General features: G+C 43.9%; 1 protein-coding gene across 1 annotated transcript in view; it reads right to left on the bottom strand.

The window, feature by feature from the left end:
- Nucleotides 1-1,608: 1,608 nt before the first annotated feature.
- LOC118379459 (sortilin-like) overlaps nucleotides 1,609-22,093 on the bottom strand; it is a 39,142-nt gene continuing 18,657 nt past the window's right edge. The window contains exons 2-19 of the mRNA XM_052484698.1: nucleotides 21,295-21,354; nucleotides 20,595-20,668; nucleotides 20,381-20,483; nucleotides 19,927-20,088; nucleotides 18,506-18,579; nucleotides 16,206-16,255; nucleotides 15,781-15,908; nucleotides 15,484-15,628; nucleotides 14,428-14,583; nucleotides 12,805-13,014; nucleotides 8,390-8,558; nucleotides 7,589-7,779; nucleotides 7,193-7,382; nucleotides 6,565-6,681; nucleotides 6,047-6,158; nucleotides 5,597-5,709; nucleotides 3,274-3,397; nucleotides 1,609-3,073 (exon numbers count right to left, since the gene is read on the bottom strand). Of these exons, the coding sequence (XP_052340658.1) occupies nucleotides 3,059-3,073; nucleotides 3,274-3,397; nucleotides 5,597-5,709; nucleotides 6,047-6,158; nucleotides 6,565-6,681; nucleotides 7,193-7,382; nucleotides 7,589-7,779; nucleotides 8,390-8,558; nucleotides 12,805-13,014; nucleotides 14,428-14,583; nucleotides 15,484-15,628; nucleotides 15,781-15,908; nucleotides 16,206-16,255; nucleotides 18,506-18,579; nucleotides 19,927-20,088; nucleotides 20,381-20,483; nucleotides 20,595-20,668; nucleotides 21,295-21,354 (2,193 nt within the window). The 3' untranslated portion in view covers nucleotides 1,609-3,058. The remainder of the gene's footprint in view (nucleotides 3,074-3,273; nucleotides 3,398-5,596; nucleotides 5,710-6,046; nucleotides 6,159-6,564; nucleotides 6,682-7,192; nucleotides 7,383-7,588; nucleotides 7,780-8,389; nucleotides 8,559-12,804; nucleotides 13,015-14,427; nucleotides 14,584-15,483; nucleotides 15,629-15,780; nucleotides 15,909-16,205; nucleotides 16,256-18,505; nucleotides 18,580-19,926; nucleotides 20,089-20,380; nucleotides 20,484-20,594; nucleotides 20,669-21,294; nucleotides 21,355-22,093) is intronic.

Below are 22,093 nucleotides of genomic sequence, written 5' to 3'. Positions count from 1 at the left end.
ACCTTTCAAATCTCAATACATAAAACCTTCATGATTTAAATATGAATTAATCATTCAGAACAAGTGTCTTCCTCATGTTTTAGCAGCTACAGTATGTGTTGGCTTGGTTCTGCCAATTGAGATTTCGCTAATTCTTTCAATCCTGTGCAAATGTGGCTACAGTAATGTACAAACCAAACACCAAATATAGGTTGGATGAAATATTGCATTTGTCTGTTTCACAATGGACAAATAAAGCTGTATTGCATGACCAGGGAGTAAAATTAAATTGGGTTATGTTGTTCCCATTGCATTATGGGTAGAGGAGAAGTCTGAGGACTATTCTACAAAACAGGGTAGTTGGTATTGCAGGTCAACATGTAACGTCTTATTGAATTCAAGGAATGTAATCATTAAAATTGCTCTTACATAATTAGCCAATCTAGGGGTGTGTCGTCGTCGTCGTCCCCCTCACCCCCCAGGACAGACCCTCCTAGACAGACCCTACCCCTCCTGGACAGACCCTAGACAGACCCCTCTACTAGAGAGACCCTACTAGACAGCCCTTACTAGACAGACCCTCCTCCTTCCTAGACAGACCCTCCCCCCTCCTAGACAGACCCTCCTAGACAGACACCCCCCTTCTAGAAAGACTACTAGACAAACCCTACCCCCACTACTAGACAGACCCTCATAGACAGATCCTACCCCCCTCTAGAAAGACTACTGGACAGACCCTACCTCAGACTCTACTAGACAGACCCCCCCCACACACACAACACACACTGGACAGACCCTACCCCCTCTACTAGACACTTTACAAGCATTTGTGTCTGTGAACAAAAAAATGTGATTTGATTTGTATAACCATCCACACAATAAGTTACATTACTGCACTCAAAATCAATCAGATCATTCTAAATAAATACCAGTTCACCACGTAAAGGGACGTAGAAGACGACAGAACAGAGAGGAAGAGGAAAGGATGGCGCAACAAATGTTTTAAAACGGCAAACTATTGAGAGGGAGAGAGATCATGTGACTCCACAGTATTTAGAGTAGCCTAGTTCAAAAGGGAAGCTATCATCAGCGCCTGGTTTTTAACAACATTCAAGCCTACAAGAAGTGTTAATTTAGCTTCTACTTTCTACAAGTATTATTCTAAAAACAATTGTATTGGACTATAGTATTAGGAACAAATGGAAACCGCCTGTCAGGTGTATACTCCCAGTTAGAAGGACCCTAGTCTCCCAAGGCCATCGTTCCAAATGGGTTTCTGAGCCTAGAATGACCCTAGTCTCCCAAGGCCATCGTTCCAAATGGGTTTATGAGGCTAGAATGACCCTAGTCTCCCAAGGCCATCGTTCCAAATGGGTTTCCGAGGCTAGAATGACCCTAGTCTCCCAAGGCCATCGTTCCAAATGGGCTTCCGAGGCTAGAATGACCCTAGTCTAGGTGAAACTTAAGTCAATGACATTTTTCAGGTAATGTGGTGACCACAATAAAATGTGTAATTCAGTAGTATTAGCTCATCATATTAAGATACGAGCGTACAGTACATACAGACAAGAGGTCTGTTCTACACACTGACAACAGACACGCCAGTGGCAAAACTGCTAGACATCCATACAACGTTGTTAAGCTTTATAAAATAATTTCTTCTAACAAAAATGGCTTCGTTAAAGATGTCCAGATCTATGTGACAGTTATTACATTTCTAAAAAAAAAAAAAAGTGGCCTTAGCGCCTGTGTTTACGTTTGATCGATTCCTATATAGTCCTTCCTTCACATTGGGGTCTACTTTCACTAGTGTAGGATTAGCTCAACATATTAAACATCATTTGTGTAGAGAAATGAGGAGGCATGAGGTGAATAGCTTTTTGTATACTACATCCCCCTGACTCAAACTAAACAGACGTTTTTTTTATACTGCTTTAGGCAGTCACAACTGCATACAATGTTTAGATAGAATAAGTCTATTGTTCTAATATAGCCAAATCATAACTTGAATAAACAAATGATGCATGATTTAGAAGGTGAATGTTTGAGATAGGTACACAATTCTCATGTTAGGATTAATCCCTTTAGTTTAGAGGAGGAGGTTGATTCCTGCTATGAAAGCTTAGCGTGTTGATACACTGGATCTAAACATGTTATTGCTATCCAACTTTAAATGCTTATAAATATTTCCACTTGCGTCTTATCATTTAGGCAAAATAGTTCAAAAATAGTTAAGAAATAGTGTGGCTTGGTAGAGTAATTTTACCAAGCCACAGTAACTAATTATAACCTATTTAACATAGTACCAACCCCGAATCACATCAATGAAAAATTAAAGATCTTTATGTAAGTGCAGGGGAGGGGGAAAAAAGGACATGTCTTCAATAGAAACGTATACGTAATATTTCCCAAGATCCCCAGTCCCAAGCAATGGGAGAGGCATGTATAACCCGTAATGCCATCATGGTGCTGTTTACAGTCACTTGTTTTGAAGAGTCTAGCTACAGTAGATATTAAGAGAAGCTCCCAAAGACCATAAAACAGCAGGTCCATGATTCCAGATTCACCAGCATTCCAGAACCAACAAACCATTCTATCCCAACAGAAAAGGAACTCTGAGAATACATTTTCTTTTTTAAAATCAACCATAACAACCCGACTGGACCTCTGCTCTCCTGCTGAATTCTGGCTGTGTCTCACTCAGATCACAAAGCCTCATTGGATACCTCACTGATGAGAGCTGCACTGGAACAACTCTCCGCCAGGCGCTGGAAGGTCAGGGGTTAGAGGTCAAGGGTCATGGTGGAGGGAGGGAGGGAAAGAGGAAGTAGCAGGAGTCGAAGGAGAGAACAGCAGCAGCGAGCCTCTGGTTGTACAGATAGAAGAAACATGTTCTTCGATGTAGAGCAGTGAGCCTCAGGACAGACAGGAGACTAGATTCCTCTTGTAGCTGCAGGAGTCTCTGGGTTGTAAAGGACAGACAGGAGACGAGATTCCTCTTGTAGCTGCAGGAGTCTCTGGGTTGTAAAGGACAGACAGGAGACGAGTAGGTCCTCTTGGGAGCTGCATGTTCAACCTGTTACTCCAGAAGATCCTACAGAAGCACAGAGAACAAAAACATTTCTATGAAAGTGGACTTTTCACAGGAAAGGACTAGAGAAAACTCTGAGGCAATGGAGAGACGGCCATTCCCATACCCAAGTATTGACCTATATTGTATCTGTTGAGTACGTGCTAAGGACACACAAATAACCAAAGAAAAAGGACGTGCAAGTGTTTTTATGGTAACATTACCTCGTCTGAATCGTCGTGGAAGTCGGCCATGTTTCTGGTCTGAGTGTAGCTGCTGTCTAGGGGTTCGTCTAGTCCCTGGGCCTCAGCATGCTGCTGTAGGACAGAGTAGCTGTGTACCAGGAACCTGGGGAGCCAATCAAAACACAGATACACTGAGCCCCTTAAACCCCTTTCACATGATGATTGTGCCAGAAACTAGGGTGCATGAGTAACCGGCTTAGTATAGCTTGGCTTGGGTCAGTATAGCTTGGCTCGGATCATTAGAAGCCCTCTGCAGCTCTCCCCTAAACTACTGATCAGCCTCTTTGCTCTCTGCACTTCTTTGTGGATGTCGTGCCTTCGGGAAGTATTCAGGCCACTCAAGGACCTTCAGAGACTTGTCCCTAAGCCACTCCTGCATTGTTTTGGCTGTGTGCTTAGGGTCGTTGTCCTGTTGGAAGGTGAACTTTCACCCCAGACTGAGGTCTTGAGCAGGTTTTCATCAAGGATCTCTCTGTACTTTGCTCCATTCATCTTTGTCTCGATTCTGATTAGTCTCCCAGTCCCTGCCACTGAAAAACATCCCCACAGCATAATGCTGCCACCATCTTGTTTCACCGTAGGGATGGTGCCAGTTTTCCTCCAGATGTGACGCTTGGCATTCAGGCCACAGAGTTCCATCTTGCTTTCATCAGACCAGATAATCTGGTTTCTCATGGTATGAGTCCTTTAGGTGTCTTTTGGCAAATTCCAAGCGGGCTGATGAAAGCAAGATGGGCCTGATTGGTGGAGTGCTGCAGAGACGGATGTCCTTCTGGAAGTTTCTCCCATCTCCACAGAGGAACTCTGGAGCTCTGTCAGAGTAACTATCGGGTTCTTGGTCACCTCCCTGACCAAGGCCCTTCTCCCCCGATTGCTCAGTTTCGCCGGGAGGCCAGCTCTAGGAAGAGTCTGTGGTTCCAAACTTCTTCCATTTAAGAATGATGGAGGCCACTGTGTTCTTGGGGACCTTCAATGCTGCAGAAATGTGTTGGTACCCTTCCTCGGATGTATTGCCTCGATACAATCCTGTCTCGGAGCTGTACGGACAATTCCTTCGAAACTCGTGGCCTGGTTTTTGCTCTGACATGCACCGTCAACAGTGGGACCTTATATAGACAGGTGTGTGCCTTTCCAAATCATGTCCAATCAATTGAATGTACCACAGGTGGACTCCAATCAAGTTGTAGAAACATCAAGGATGATCAATGGAAACAGGATGCATCTGAGCTCAATTTCCAGTCTCGCAGCAAAGGGTCTGAATACTTATGTAAATAATGTATTATTATTATTAGTTATACATTTGTAAAAATACAAAAAAACACACAAAAAATACATTTTTTTTCTCACTTTGTCATTATGTGGTTTTGTGTGTAGATTGATGAGGATTTTATTTATTTAATCCATTTTAGAATAAGACTGTAACGTAACTAAATGTGGAAATAAATCTAGCGGTCTGAATACTTTCCAAATGCATACCTGGTTACAACTGGACATACAGTACTAAAACAACATAATGAATCATAAAAACAGCTCTACTGACCTGATCTAAAACAACATAATGAATCATAAAAACAGCTCTACTGATCTAAAACAACATAATGAATCATAAAAACAGCTCTACTGACCTGATCTAAAACAACATAATGAATCATAAATACAGCTCTACTGTCCTGATCTAAAACAACATAATGAATCATAAATACAGCTCTACTGACCTGATCTAAAACAACATAATGAATCATAAAAACAGCTCTACTGTCCTGATCTAAAACAACATAATGAATCATAAAAACAGCTCTACTGTCCTGATCTAAAACAACATAATGAATCATAGAAACAGCTCTACTGTCCTGATCTAAAACATAATGAATCATAAAACAGCTCTACTGACCAGATCTAAAACAACATAATGAATCATAAAAACAGCTCTACTGACCTGATCTAAAACATAATGAATCATAGAAACAGCTCTACTGACCAGATCTAAAAAACATAATGAATCATAGAAACAGCTCTACTGACCTGAATCTAGAAAAAACTAAAACATAATGAATCATAGAAACAAACAGATCTCATAATGAATCATGAAACACCTGATCTAAAACATAATGAATCATAGAAACAGCTCTACTGTCCTGATCTAAAACATAATGAATCATAAAACAGCTCTACTGACCAGATCTAAAACATAATGAATCATAGAAACAGCTCTACTGACCAGATCTAAAACATAATGAATCATAGAAACAGCTCTACTGACCAGATCTAAAACATAATGAATCATAGAAACAGCTCTACTGACCTGCCACCGCAGACATACTTCTTGACGATGAGGACCCCAGCTATGATTGCGAGCAGCACAATGATTAAAACAGTCACTATGATGGGTGCAGAGCTGGACAGATGGCCGTGCATCTGTAGGAGACGGAGAGATACAGAGAGAGATAGAGATAGTAGAGTAAGAAAGTCATGTTAACATTACTACTGACAGTGGTGCAGCATCACCTCCATAGTCATGTTGCAGTGGTCAATTATTACATAACAGGACCAATGAGATCCATTGGTAGTCTGGGGAGTTTTGACTCCACCCCCAGCAGGCTAAACTGGTTGATATAACGTCATTATGACCCAATTCAACTGGATGTAATTGACTGCTTTTCTGCTAGGAGTCAAAACACACCAGATCACCAATATATTATGGTCCAGCGTAGACCAGGACCAATGAGATTCACTAACATACATTTCTACTAACCAGTAGTTCCTGAGGTCCCAGCAGATCACCGACACACCTCTTACTGAGGTCGATCTCTTTTCTCTCCGGCTGTTTTCCTCCCTCACACTTATCCCCGGGGATCTTCCTATAGCTGTGGACCATGAGGACATGCTTAGTGGTCAGTCGTGGTTAATTGTTAATTAATGTTAATTGTTAACTGTTAATTGTTTACTCCATGTGTAACTGTGTAACTGTGTTGCTGTCTGTTCACACTGCTATGCTTTATCTTGGCACGGTCGCAGTTGTAAATGAGAACTTGTTCTCAACTTGCCTACCTGGTTAAATAAAGGTGAAATAATAAAATTTAAATAAATTAAAAAATGGAAGTAATGGAGGTGGTTTGGTGAGCCACACTTGTGTGATGAGTAGCTTTGTCTGAGACTTGGAAGGCTTGTGTTAGCATCCCCAAGCTAATGCCTAGGCTTTCACTCAGTGGGCTAACACGGTCTCGTTATGCACAGGAGACCCAGGTTGGAACACAGAGACTAAAGCCTTACCCTCTGGTCTGCAGCAGCTCCTCCTTGCCTTGCAGACAGAACTCCAGAAGGTGGTCCTTCAGGTCCAGCTGCTCCACACACTCAGAGCTGTTCTCTTTACGATAGTACCCAAAGTCACTAAAGGTGGGGCAGCGTGGAGCAGGTTAAACAAGGACAGACCGGGTGAGACCGGGACAGAGACAGACAGGATGGGAGAGACAGAGCGGGAGGGAGGGATAGACCGGGACAGACAACATTGTGAATTGTTTGTATGTTTCTGATGTGCTGACCTGAACAAAATAAATTAAGCTAGTCTAATTGAATCTAGTCTAGTTGAATCTATTCTAGTTGAATCTAGTCTAGTTGAATCTAGTCTAGTTGAATCTAGTCTAGTTGAATCTAGTCTAGTTGAATCTAGTCTAGTTGAATCTAGTCTAGTTGAATCTATTCTAGTTGAATCTATTCTAGTTGAATCTATTCTAATCTAGTCTAGTTGAATCTATTCTAATCTAGTCTAGTTTAATCTAATCTAGTCTAGTTGGATATATTCTAATCTAGTCTAATCTATTCTCCCTTACAATACACAACTGCAATATGCCCATGGATTTACAGTTTACAAAACAACAGTTGAAGTAATTGAACCACTGACCACAGAAAGTCGTCCAGGGTGCAGAGGCAGGGGGCGGGTTGCTTGTCGACCTCATAGTCCCGTCCGTTCCAGCAGACCGAGGCCTTCCTCAGACGCAGGAACTTCTCCTTGTAACCCAGCATACAGCCGTCGTTAGGGTCGCTGATGTCATCAGAGTGTGCCAGCCACTGCACGTAGTCCTGGTCCTCACCTGAGAAACAGACATGAGGCTTTTGCTCAGCGGGCCGACAGTTCTTTGAGGTGTGAAAGACAACCAGGTTTGAACCCCAGTCAGTCCCATCTATATTACATCAGTTTCCTTTAGACTGGTAATGCGGATGTGTAACCAGGCCAATACAGTGCAGCTCAGGTTGGCTAAGTAGTGTGAAGTGTTTAATTGTATCTCCTGATACTCACAGGTTCTAGTGAGCAGCTCTCGGAAGTCAACGGTGACAGATACCCAGTACTGACTGAGCAGAGAGTCTCTGTAGCCCCAGACACTGACGTTCATAGACCTCGCCCCCGGCTCCACCGCTAGCCCTGTGAAGTGGATGGGATCGCTGGTGAACTGGTGAACGTGCCAGCACTGGCCCTCGTCTGTGGAAAACCTGACAGGAAAGAACACATTACCCTACGTCAGAACATTTGCCACGGGGTGTGTTAAATCGTAACGTGGTTTTCTATGGAAGCCCTAGCAGATGTTTCAGTTCTTTCTCTCTTTATTTCGTTTTTTTTGAGGCCTCTGCATTCTAGCCTGGATACCAGTATTGTCTTACAGTAGAATAGCCTGAGACTGGGATCCAGGCTACCTGCATCGCCTCGCCCTCTGAAATGACTCCCTGGCCTATTCCCTATATAGTACACTACTTAGAACAGAACCCTTTTATTCCCTATATACTACACTACTTAGAACAGAACCCTTTTATTCCCTATATACTACACTACTTAGAACAGAACCCTTCTATTCCCTATATACTACACTACTTAGAACAGAACCCTTCTATTCCCTATATACTACACTACTTAGAACAGAACCCTTCTTTTTCCTATATAGTACACTACTTAGAACAGAACCCTTTTATTCCCTATATAGTACACTACTTAGAACAGAACCCTTCTATTCCCTATATACTACACTACTTAGAACACATAGCCCTTATTGTTCCTATATAGTACTTTACTTAGAACAGAGCCCTTCTTATGGACACACAGACGTACTTGATGTCTTTGATGAGCTGAGCAGAGTGCTCCACGGCCACCAGGAGTCCACCAGAGTCCAGGATGGCATAGTGGTGAGGTCCCTCCAGGGCCTGCAGCCAGGTGTAACCTCCATCATCTGACACGAACACGTCAGGCTTCATCACAGAGATGGCATCGCCCACACTCCCTGAGAGGTTAGGGGGTCAGAGGTCAAGTAAAATAGACAGCAAGGTGTAGGTCGTCTATGCCCATGAGGCATTTACAAGTTATATTCTTCAAGAATCAATGGCTATACAGTATATCATATTTTTAAGTTACATTTTTTTTTTTACAAAAATTGATGAACCAATCCCAGACTTGACCCTTTAATTATATTCATATATATTCATTATATGCTAAACCTTCAGCACCATTTGACCTGGAAGGAAAAACTCCCAACCATACCCATGACACATCCATAGCACACAACGTGGCATATAGTGGCGTGATATAGATTACATTTTGCATGTCAACATTTGCATATCGGGTGTGGTCCATCAATGTAAAGACACAAGTGCGTGTGTGTGTGTGTGTGTGTGTGTGTGTATTGCAGCACTCAAGTGTCATCTTGTCTATGTAATGTCAACACCTTCCAGACCAGAGGAGAACTCCCTCCATTTAGGTGAGTTCCTTTTATCTCTCACATTGTCTAATGTAAGAAAGGGTTCGTTTTGTGGAATTTAGATGTATCAGATGTGATGAACAAGATGGAGTTAATTTGATAACATATCATTTAGTTAATTTGATAACATATCATTTAGTTAATTTGATAACGTGTCATTTTGTGCTGCTAATATCGATTGATTTCCTGAATTGACTGAGTAGAAATAGAATTGACTCTTGACATCCTTTGATTGATTCATGTTTTACCGTGGCATCGCAACAGGACCAATGCAAGTAACAACTCTTTATCACTGTCGAAGCGTATTGAAGCCCACAACATATTAACATCTCAGAGACAAACAGATCTTTCAGTTAGCTGACTTTTATGCACAACGGATTTTCATCAGCACTTTCACTTCCTGTGAAATCAATCTCATCCTGAGTGTCCCCACCAATGGCTACTTCCCGTGGCTGATAGTGACCGGAGCGAGTTCTTCTTCTCTCAACCTGGCCGTGTGTCCGACGTCCTCTTCTACCAGTCTTCCGTTTTCTTCCGTTTTCAGCATACCACATCAAAACAACTGCAGTCTCAAGTCTTGCAGCGTTTGGTATGGGTCTCTTGTTCACTGGTCGATCCCTGTTCCAGTGCTGCATCTGTGTGGAGCACAAACCCCTGATACAGCTAGGGTGAGCGGTTGTGGTGTTGCCTGGCTGATAGTTCTGGGGGACGGTTTGTTCGGTGTGCTTCTGATTGGAACTATGCTGACGTCTGTGATGTTCTGCTGCCTCTCAGTTCTCAGGGTTCTGAAACAACCTGGGCCGGGGAAAGGAGACAGGGAGGGGACAAATAACATGAAGATGAGGACGTTCAAGATCATTTCGATTATCCTGGTGAATATTTTGGTGAATTACCTCCCTGTGATTTTAAATTATGTCTTTGTCCATCGTCCTCAACCATGTTGAAGCGCAGTACTCACATTCCATTGGCTTGACCATTAATGTAATCACTGGGTTTGTGCAGCCCCTGCTCTGCCTCCACAGGGCCGAGCAGATCTCTACAAAGACTCAGCCCTGCCACTTCCACGCTGCCAGATCGTAACCTCTGCTCAGTCAGTTTGCGGTTCAAGATGTTTGTTCCTGCATAGAGCTTGTTATCATGTTGTGCCAGTTCTTCCCCTAGCCTGACACCGCTTTTCTCTTCGCTACAGTTCCATCTGCTCTGACTCTGGTCCCGGTCTCCAGTCCCTTGTCTCATCAGTCCTGCTCTACTGCTTCCTTCGATTCCGCTCTTGACCTGCTTACCCTGCCCCTACTCCCCTTGCCTCAGTTACTGGTTCCCTGCTACCTGCCCGAGTTTCCCCTGGCCTGCACCCATCTCCCCCTGCTTTTCAATAAATACCTTAGTTACCTTATCCCTGTCTCCTAGTCTGAGTCTGCACTTGGATTAACCTGCTCCACCCCGCCTAACAGTAAGATCTGGCCACAGATCGGAACCCAGCAGACTTAGATCCTCTCCACCAAACCCTCGCCGGCCAAGGCGCCCCGCTCGAGCAACATGACCAAGCCCTGAAAACCCTTCTGGAGCACGTCAAGGAGTTTTCACTGAGCTTTTCTGACCTGCAGAGCAACAGCCCTACTCTTACGCTAGCGAACGGGCCAAGATTTCCTTCCTGATTGGATGCCTCTGTGGAGCAGTGCTTTCCTGGGCCACGGTGTTATGGTAGAAACAGTCCCCCTTTTGCTTTCCTACTCCAGCTTCACAGAGGAGATGAAGAGTCTTTGACGGCCCTGTCTGCAATAAGGATGCTGCTAAACGACTTCTGTCCCTCCGTCAAGGCTCCCATAGGGTCACTGAAATGGCAAATGAGTTTCGCACTGCTGAGAGAGGCTGGAATGAGGTCAGTCCTTCAGGGAGCATTCCAGAATGCTCTCACTGAGACTATCAAGGACGAGTAGGTGTCCAGGGATGAGCCTGATGGACTCTATGAGCTCATCTCTCTCGCCATCCGCATCGACAACTGTCTCCGGGAGCGTCAGAGAGAGATGGCGAGTAAGGTTGCATGCCCCATAACATCTGCTTCCTTGCCTTGTTCTCCTTCTCCGACTGCCTCCCTTCCCAAGTCTCTTCCAGAACATGAACCCTTGCAGCTCGGCCGGGCCCGTCTCTCTTCAGAAGAGATGCAGCGCCGAATCAGCACTAGGAGCTGCCTATACTGTGGCCAGGTTGATCACTTTGTCTCTACTTGTTCCCTGCGTCCAGCAAAAGAGGTGGCTCAGCAGTAGTGGGGGATATACTGTTGAGCCAAATCGTCTTTTTGGTAAATAAAAGGATGGGTCACTGAGGCCGTGCATAGACTGCTGAAAAATATCCCAGCGTGGGACAAGTAGCCACTCATTAGTTCTGCTTTTACCCCCCTCCATGGTGCCACGGTGTTCACCAGACTCGACCTCCGGAATTCCCATCACCTTGTCCGCATCAGAAAGGGGGACGAGTAGAAAACGGCGTTCAACACATCACTAGGCCACTGAATATTTGGTCATGCCTTTTGGTCTTACTAACATTCCTACTGTTTTCCAGAACCTAGTCAATAATGTGCTGAGGGATGTGATTGTCCGCTTCGTTTTGGTCGATTTGAACGACATTCAGATGTGTTTTTAAGGATGATGAGGCTCACCAGCAATATGTTCTCCAATGGCTGTGGGACAATAAGCTTTTTGTTAAAGTTGAGAAATGTGAGTTCCATGCTTCCTGTGTCTTTCCTGGGTTATATTATTGCACAGGGACAGTTGTGACCCTGCCAAAGTCATGGCAGTCCGAGTGGCCTGCGCCCTCTACCCTGAAGCAGCTACAGCATTTCCAGGGGTTTGCCAATATTTACAGACGTTTCATCCGCAACTACAGCCGTCTGGCAACACCTATCACCTCCACGCCGTTCCACTGGGTCCCTGAGGCAGAGGTGGCATTCCTGGAACTTCCACTCCTCACTCAGCCAGACCCAAAACTCCAGTTCATCGTGGAGGTGGACACCTCCGACACAAGGGTAGGTGCGGTTCTTTCTCAACATTCCCCCTCTGATCAGAAGCTCCACCCATGTGCGTTCTTTTCCCGTAAACTTTCACCTGCAGAGAAAAATGTTGACATGGCATTCCCACTGACATCGTTTCCGACAGGGGACCCCAGTTTACATCAAAGGTATGGAGATCCGCCTGTTCAGCTCTTCGTATCAATGTCTGTCTGTCTTCTGGATATCACCCCCAGACCAACAGCCAGACCGAACGGCAAACCAGGAGATGGAGACTGCCCTACGCTGCGTGACTTCTGGTAACCCTTCCTCCTAAAGCGCCCAGCTACCCTGGGTTGAATATGGTGTTTCCTCCGACACATTGGTGCGGCTGGCTTCGGGTTAAGTGGGTATTGTGTCAAGAAGCAGTGCAGTTGGGTTGTGTTTCGGAGAACGCACTGCTCTCGACCTTCGCCTCTCCCGAGTCCGTATGGGAGTTGCAGCGATGAGACAAGACTAACTACCAATTGGATACCACAACCGGGGTAAAATAAAGAACGTCTGCTGAATGACTAAAAACACATTGGGTATTATCACAGAGATTGTATCGCCCACACTTCCTGAGGGCGGGAGTCAGAGGCTAGGGGTTAGGGGTTAGGGGTCAGGAGATGGTCGAGCCTGGAACTCCGAGTGTTAACGCTTGATCAGACTCCGGCACGACGACCTGGCTTTTTTTTGCTTGACAGAGTCATGAACAGGTGAATGACTAAGGAGATGTGTGTGATTTACCGTGAGCCATGATGAGTCCTACAGCGTTTGGTTCACTGAGAGGCAGCATGGGGACGTTCAGCTTCATAGCCGCACTGTAAGCTGCGTGGATGTGGAGACTGCACTTGTCGGGGTCTTTGGCTGTGGAGTCACACTTGGTGTTGGCAGGTTTCTGCAGGGGCACCCATTCCCCTCCCTGGTCGAAGGACACCACGGACTGCACCAAGCCATCTGGACAACAACACAACAAGAGACAATTACACCCCCCCCAACAATATTTATTTGGACAGCGAAGCTTTTTTTTTTTTAAGTATTATTTGTCTCTATACTCCAGCATTTTGGATTTTCGATCAAATATTTCATGAGGCGACAGTACAAAAATGAAAGCAATTGATGTGTCGTGTCCCTTCATTTGATTAAGCATTTGGACAAATTCACATAGTGTAAGAACAAGGATCTCACCCCCCAAAAAAATGCTATCCTCCCCTGTTAGTGGTAATACTTAGAGGTTAGCATGTCTTGGGGGTATGATCTCTTACAACGAACGGTATGATCCCTTGTAACTTTCTCACTCATCATTATTCCCAATTATTTTCGCTAATCATGGTAGCATCCACTTTAAAATGTGTTTAGAAACATATTTTAGTCTTATGTACAATAAATATGACACAATACATTATTTACCATTCATTTCTATTGGGCGCACACATGTAGTCATTGTATGCTAGGAAAATGAGACCAAATACTAAACTTTTGACTACATTATAATACACACAAGTGAATTTGTCCATATACTTATTACATCTTCAAATGGGGGGACTAGATACATAAAGTGCTTTCATTTCTAAACAGTAAAACAAATATGCATGAAAATACCCTAAAATAAAAAAGGTGACATTCTGTACTGTCGCCTCATATGAAACAAATCCCAAACACTAGCGTAAAGAGACTAAAAGTTGTAGCTTCACTGTCCATATAAATACTTGTTTTTTTATTTCACCTTTATTTAACCAGGTAGGCCAGTTGAGAACAAGTTCTCATTTACAACTGCTACCTGGCCAAGATAAAGCAAAGCAGTGTGACAAAAACAACAGAGTTACACATAAACAAACACACAGTCAATAACACAAAAGAAAAGAAAAATAGATATTTTTCTATGTACAGTGTGTGGAAATGTAGAAGAGTAGGGAGGTATGGTAAAAATAGGCCCTAGAGGCTAAAATAATTACAATTGTGCATTAATACTGGAGTGAGATGTGCAAATAGAGATACTGGGGTGCAAAAGAGCAAGAGGATAAGTAATAATATGGGGATGAGGTAGTTGGGTGTGCAATTTACAGATGGGCTACGTACAGGTAGAGTGATCGGTAAGCTGCTCAGACAGCTGATGCCTAAAGTTAGATGGAGTGTATATATAACCCAGTGTATATATGGGTCCACTGGTCTTCCTGAGCTGCTGTAGACATGCAGCTGATCTCACACTGAACAGCTAAGGAGAGTCATACTGGGCCTCATAACTGGCATATAATACACAGGAGTCTGAGGACACAGGAGTCTGAGGACACAGAAGTCTAAGTGCTCTGAGTGTTGGAGCATTTAAAGCAGGTGTGTGTGTGTGTGTGTGTGTGTGTGTGTGGTCCCTACCCTCTGCCAGTATACTGGTGATGAAGACCCCTCGTAGAGAGGTAACTTTGGTGAAGTCAGTGTCTCCCCCTGTGGTGGTGTAGAGGTGACGCTCCAGAGACTTAGAGTACACGGTACCCCTGTCGTCTGACACGTAGATGGTGCCATAGGCTGTGTCTGGGGACATATAGGAGAGAGACAGTTCTATTACTGTATTAAGTGAAGGAGGGGAAGAGAGGAGGTGATGAGGAAAGGAAAGGAGGAACAGAGGATGGGAGGAGTAGAGTAGAAGAGGAAGGGAGATTTACTCTAAAACAGATGGATTATAATGGAGATTTTTTTTTATTTAGGGACAGGAAGAGGAGAGAACATTGGTCCTGTTAGGGTCATATCCAACATGGTTAACGAGAGGGACAGGAAGAGGACAGAACATTGGTCTTGTTAGGGTCATATCCAACATGGTTAACTAGAGGGACAGGAAGAGGACAGAACATTAGTCCTGTTAGGGTCATATCCAACATGGTTAACTAGAGGGACAGGAAGAGGACAGAACATTAGTTCTGTTAGGGTCATATCCAACATGGTTAACTAGAGGGACAGGAAGAGGACAGAACATTGGTCTTGTTAGGGTCATATCCAACATGGTTAACTAGAGGGACAGGAAGAGGACAGAACATTGGTCCTGTTAGGGTCATATCCAACATGGTTAACTAGAGGGACAGGAAGAGGACAGAACATTGGTCTTGTTAGGGTCATATCCAACATGGTTAACTAGAGGGACAGGAAGAGGACAGAACATTGGTCCTGTTAGGGTCATATCCAACATGGTTAACTAGAGGGACAGGAAGAGGACAGAACATTGGTCCTGTTAGGGTCATATCCAACATGGTTAACTAGAGGGACAGGAAGAGGACAGAACATTGGTCTTGTTAGGGTCATATCCAACATGGTTAACTAGAGGGACAGGAAGAGGACAGAACATTAGTCCTTTTGGGGTCCAACACGGTTATTTAGTGAGACACTGTGTGGAAATACTTTACGGTGAAAAGAAAGACCACAGTATGGGTATTGACTCACCTCCTGGTTCGTCCACGTGCATGAACACCATGTCCTCATTGGCTGCCAGGATAGAATAGAACTCCTCGTGGCCAACCGGAGGCAGCTGAGCCATGTTCCACTCCTCCCCCTGGTTAGTCGACACATGGATCCTCCTCAGAGTGCCCTGGGGGAGGGTCGTAGAAAAACAGAGAGAGAGAGAAACAGAGAGAGTGAGAAGGGCCTTAGGCTTAGTGAACAAGCTTACATTCAAAGCAGGAACACTTATCCATTATGCAAACAAGTAGACCACACACACACATACTTCCTCATACTTACAGTTCCAGTCATAACAGAGGCAAACAGAAACTTTCCCCCCAGGCCGAAAGAGAAGATCTTAGTGGCAACAGTCTTGATGGTCTTCCCGTAGTCCGTCGTCCTCCTCAAGTCCAGCATCCCCAAGTCATCTGAGAGGGAGAGACAGATGTTCTCCTTATCCATTCTTAAAGTTAGATGTCAACTTATTTATCTTGCAATCCAGAACCACATTAACTATTTATGACAGTCTGTCACAAGAGGCTATAGAGACTACAACGGCGCGAGAGACTACAACGACTAGACTACAACGACTAGACTACAACGACTAGACTACAACGACGACTAGACTACAACAACGACTAGACTACAACGACTAGAGAGACTATTACGAATATAGAGACATTCTAGAATTTATTAGCTATTGAATGGGTGTCGGTGTCACTTACTGCAGGATCCATTGAGGCTGGTGGTGAAGAATATGTTACTGTCCATCCCCCTGGAAACAGAGAAGACGACAAGCTGTCACCACACATTACTAGCCTTTGTAAACATTCATTTTAAAATGTAACTAGGCAAGCCAGTTAAGAACAAATTCTTATTTACAATGACGGCCTACCGGGGAACAGTGGGTTATTGTCCTTGTTCAGAATGACAGATTTTTTTTACCTTGTCCACTTGGGGATTCGATCCAGCAACCTTTTGGTTACTGGCCCAACGCTCTAACCATTAGGCTACCTGCCGCTTTACCCAAACAAGTTTAGTTGCTAGTACAACACCAAGATCACTGTTTTCAATGTATACTGGCCTGATATAGTTTGGGACACACTGGTACAGCAGGAGATATGATGGAAGTTGAGACAGGTTGTAGAGACAAAACAGATGATCCTGTTGTCCTAAAAAGGACCTTGGTGACTTGCGTTATCGTCGTGGTTACAGTTTAATCACACATTCCCTCCCACATACAGTACATACTGTACAGCCAAGCTCTTCTCAAATATCTACTTTTCTGTGTTTGTCTTCAGAAAGTATTGTCGTGCCATAGTTAAGTTAGACCTATATTCCTGTGTTTCTATCAAGTTTAGGTCTTTAGGGACTGGGAGAAGAGGCTGGGTAGTGGGATGTCGCTGTGTGTGTGTACGTGTACTGTACACTACTTGTGACGCTCTGGGTGTCGCAGCGCTAGAAAGTGAACCAGCGAGGGTAAACAAACACGCAACAGCTACTACTGACGCCCTTTCATCACAATGCAGGCAGAACCAGGAAATACCTCTACAGAAAAATAGAGCTTGTGCGGGGTAGGGCTTGGCCCAGAGAACACATAGTCAAACACTAACATAATTGCAATTCCAGTTTACTGCCTGCTTTTACAGTGTGTGTTTTACGGTGTGTATGGTGCCCTGATAACAGTCGGGGCAATATTGATGTTTATTTAGTATGTTTATTCAACATATTCCATCGAAAAACGAATCAGCTAGCTGATAGGATCTCTATGAATAGACCTATTAAATTACTAGAGGGACTAAACCCTCAAAGTTCCATAAATGGGTGAAAATGGCAGCCATCTTGGTCAGGGAGAAATCCAAAACCAGTCAAATTGGATTGAATGGCAGTAGAGGCATTGGTGATGCAATTCCTGCTTTTACTGATGCAGGACAATAAAAGTAAGGCATGTGATGTATCGCAAATTGTGTAATGGAATTATAGTCAAACTAGGATATTGTCATATAATTACAAATACAGTTTATACATGTTTTAAACACATTTTCTATATAAATAGCCTCTAAAAAATATATATGTTAACAGACCATAAATGTCTCAGATTGTGTTTTCTTGGAAAGATGCAAGTGCTATTATATGATACAATATCAGTACTTCTTGGATTTACAACTTTATACAATATATATATATATATATATATATGTTACAGTGAAATGTGTTGTTTTACAGGGTCAGCCATAGTAGTATGGCACCCCTGAAACAAATTAGGGTTAAGTGCCTTGCACAAGGGCACACCGACAGGTCTTTCACCTTGTTGACTCGGGTTTTCAATCCAGCAACATTTCAGTTACTGGCCCAATGCTCGAACTGCCAGACAACCTTACCATACTGGCTACCTGCCAGTCTAAATCCTGTCATAAACTGAGTCGAGCCAGTGTACGGCTGTGTATTGACTGCATTGTTAGAATGGAATATTGGAATATTGGCAGTTAATTAGAAATATTTATGGACTCATTCCTCTAGCTAACATACATACAGTGCAGATACATTCTTCACATTCATTGTTTTAAACAATATCTTAGCACAGCACTGGCAAAACGTGGTCGACCATCACCCTGACCAATATATCTGACCTTTGAACCCTCATAAGAAGGTTCATATCCATTTTAGTATTCAAATTCTATGGGTTTATTCAACATCTACAACGAATCAGCTAGCTGCCCGAGGGAGCAGAAGTCAAGCTAATATAATTCCACCAAATCAACCACAGGGACTGAGCTATAGTTAAGAGAGGGAATGAACGTACAGTTCCGTCTACATAACAGTGGTCATTATAGGAACTTAAAACAGACCATGAGCAATGGGATAACTGGCTGCTAATAGTTCCTAACTTTTACAAACTATTACCCTGTGGGCATCCATGTAAGGATGGGTTCTTCTGCTACTCTAGTACTATACATCTTTACCCAAAGTTGATGTCTCTTTGCTGCTATATATATATATATATATATATCTTGTAGTCTCTTACCATTTGAACAGACACACCATGTCATGGATCTTCCTCCAGTTCTCTCCAAAGTCCTCTGACAGCCAGAGCTCGTTCTGTAAAGGGGTTAAAAGGTATTAAAAATACATCAACTGGGCCTCCCGAGTGGCGCAGCGGTCTAAGGCAATGCATCACAGTGCTTGAGGCGTCACTACAGACCAGGGTTTGATCCCAGGGTGTCACAACCGGCCGTGATCGGGAGGCTGAATACAGAATGTGCCTGGGGCTGTTCCGAACAGAATGTGCCTGGGGCTGTTCCGAACAGAATGTGCCTGGGGCTGTTCCGAACAGAATGTGCCTGGGGCTGTTCCGAACAGAATGTGCCTGGGGCTGTTCCGAACAGAATGTGCCTGGAGTTTATTGTGAAGAGCATTTGCAATGGGAAACACACCTGAATGCATAACCTCTTTTCTATGTGCATCAACATTACAGTCTATTTTGTTCTGAATTACCCTGTGAAAAGCCTAACATTGTAAGATCATATTTTATAACTTAATCAAATCATGTTGGTAATAGATCAAGATTTCATATCATGACAACCTGTCCCAGATTGAGATTTATAAAAAATAAAAAAAAAAGGGACAATTTTTGGATTGCGTAAACAACAGTAATTGTATGCTGGCTGGGAAGCAGGGCTGTGTTCCAAACAAAACAAAGACAAGTGTACTTGCTCTAGTTCCTCAACGGGCACAGCTAGGAGAGCGCCAAAAAGTACCTCATAGTTGAAGACTTGAATTTGCTTAGGAACTGTGCACACTTTGGAGAGGTGTGTGGAGAGGGCTAACAGGAGAGCCCTCTCACTGAAACCCTGATCTTATGGTCTTATGCTGCACCTTCTATAGAAACATTTGTGGTCACACGCACATCCTTATGTTGCACCTACCCCACATTATCCAGACATTCTTATCATGCTAATGAATGCATTCAGACAATTTTCAGATTTCTATATCAACAAATGCAGTAAGTACAGTAAATGTAAAATCCTCCCCCAAAATAAAGTGTAATGTTTGTATTCAGTCTTGAGTCAGGTGAACTGTTGTGTCCTCAACTTTTCCCATGATCTCCAAACTGTTCCCATTCACTTGCTACCACACTCATGTATATGTTTCTCATATTTCTTCTGTAAAAAAAAACATTTCAATTTAGCTCTAAAATAAAGTGATTTAGACAGAGAGGATCAGAACAGCTCCTATCAACCCTGAGAGGTAAATGATGAGGCTGACTAGACCACTGGTGTTGTAAAAGTACTGATAAGTTATGTGTGTCGATGGGTCTGGGGTTTTAGGAGAAGTAAGAACACTTTGTAGTACTCCTCATCCTCCACACGCCCCCTGACCCCCGACCCCTACCCCCCCCTCCACATGCCCCCTGACCCCCCGACCCCTAAACCCCCCCAGACTCACAGTGTTGCTGATAACCAGGAGAACTTTGGCATCTCTGGGGTTGTATGTGATCTGCATCAGGGGGTTGAAAGGAAGGTCCTGCTGCTCAAAGCTGTTCCCAAAGTCTCTGGAGATAAAGATACGAGATCCCAGGCTGCCAGACACGTCACCTGTCAGGATCACCTGAGAGGAGCAGGACAGGCAAACCATATGATGGTATGTCCCATTGAACTCATAGAACTATTCTGAACATTGAACAGTGGTCTACAACATCACACGTCTTTTGATACATTAGGGAGATATAACATATTATAAGCTTTGATACGTGACAGTAAAGGTTTACACATGCTTAGAAAACAAACAAAGTTATACCTGCAGTCTTTCCTGCAGTGTTGCCATTACTTTCAGAAGCGTTTCTTCTAGAACATGCCATTAACACATAAGATAGTTCACAGGTTCTAAAAAGGCATCTTACCTTCCCAGAGTTCTCTGGTCCGATGGCGATGCCGAACTCTGTCCTGATGAAAGTGTTGTTGATGAGGTTTGTAACATCCTGGAACGACTTCCCATAGTTCTCACTGAGGAAGTCAAACTTAATATTCAACAACTAATCAGCTCAAATAATATCTGGCTATATTTTACCACAGAAAATCTTTGACACAACTGGTGATGAATCAGTCTGTTCTTACCTTCGATAGAGTTTGGACTGGGCGAATCTCAACATGAAGAATGGAATCTGGAATGTTGTCAAAGCCAGGATGACCTGTACAGAAAAAGTCTAGCTTTGGGACTAGTACAGAGCGCCCGTGAGGACTGGTATAGAGCGCCCGTAAGGATTAAGGACTGGCCACCCCACAGATGATCTCTCTAATTTTCTTTTTCTCTCTCTCGGAGGACCTGAGCCCTAGGACCATGCCCCAGGACTACCTGACATGATGACTCCTTGCTGTCCCCAGTCCACCTGGCCGTGCTGCTGCTCCAGTTTCAACTGTTCTGCCTTGTTATTATTCGACCATGCTGGTCATTTATGAACATTTGAACATCTTGGCCATGTTCTGTTATAATCTCCACCCGGCACAGCCAGAAGAGGACTGGCCACCCCACATAGCCTGGTTCCTCTCTAGGTTTCTTCCTAGGTTTTGGCCTTTCTAGGGAGTTTTTCCTAGCCACCGTGCTTCTACACCTGCATTGCTTGCTGTTTGGGGTTTTAGGCTGGGTTTCTGTACAGCACTTTGAGATATCAGCTGATGTACGAAGGGCTATATAAATGAATTTGATAATTATATTATACTTATATTCCATCTATAAGTTTGAGAGCCCGGTTTGACATAACGATCATTTAGTTATATGGGTCGGTACGGGGACAGAATGGAACACAGTAAAACTCACCCCGGTGGCGTCTCCAACCCAGGCCAGTGACACGGACCCACTCAGGTCATTGAAGGAATACTGAGAGGAAAAGAGAGAAAAGCAGACATGTTCTGGTTATTGTTCACAGACTGATATCCATCACAACATCATGTATAAGAGGCAAGAAGTCACATTACTCACGCAGTGTACGAGTCATCCAGAAATGGTTTAATTCATACATGATCTTTATTATTAGCAGCAGTGGATCTGTTAATGTAGGCCTCCTATAGTAATAAAGGATAATGCAATAAAGTAATTCCCCTAATCTGATTTGAAAGGGTTCACATACAAGTAGCTCCAGTAGAATGTGTTCACCCAGCAGTGAACCTAATGCTGTACCATACCTCTCTCTCCCTAATGCTGTACCATACCTCTCTCTCCCTAATGCTGTACCATACCTCTCCCTCCCTAATGCTGTACCATATCTCTCCCTCCCTAATGCTGTTCCATACCTAATGCTGTACCTCCCTCCCTAATGCTGTACCATACCTCTCCCTCCCTAATGCTGTACCATACCTCTCCCTCCCTAATGCTGTTCCATACCTCTCCCTCCCTAATGCTGTACCATACCTCTCCCTCCCTCTCCCCTCCCTAATGCTGTACCATACCTCTCCCTCCCTAATGCTGTACCATACCTCTCCCTCCCTAATGCTGTACCATACCTCTCCCTCCCTAATGTTGTACCATACCTCTCCTCCCTAATGCTGTACCATACCTCTCCCTCCCTAATGCTGTACCATACCTCTCCTCCCCTACCTCCCTCCCTAATGCTGTACCA

Source organism: Oncorhynchus keta, chromosome 28 (assembly GCF_023373465.1).
Source record: "Oncorhynchus keta strain PuntledgeMale-10-30-2019 chromosome 28, Oket_V2, whole genome shotgun sequence".
Taxonomy (NCBI): Eukaryota; Metazoa; Chordata; class Actinopteri; order Salmoniformes; family Salmonidae; genus Oncorhynchus; species Oncorhynchus keta.
This window is presented reverse-complemented; position numbering and strand designations above follow the sequence as displayed.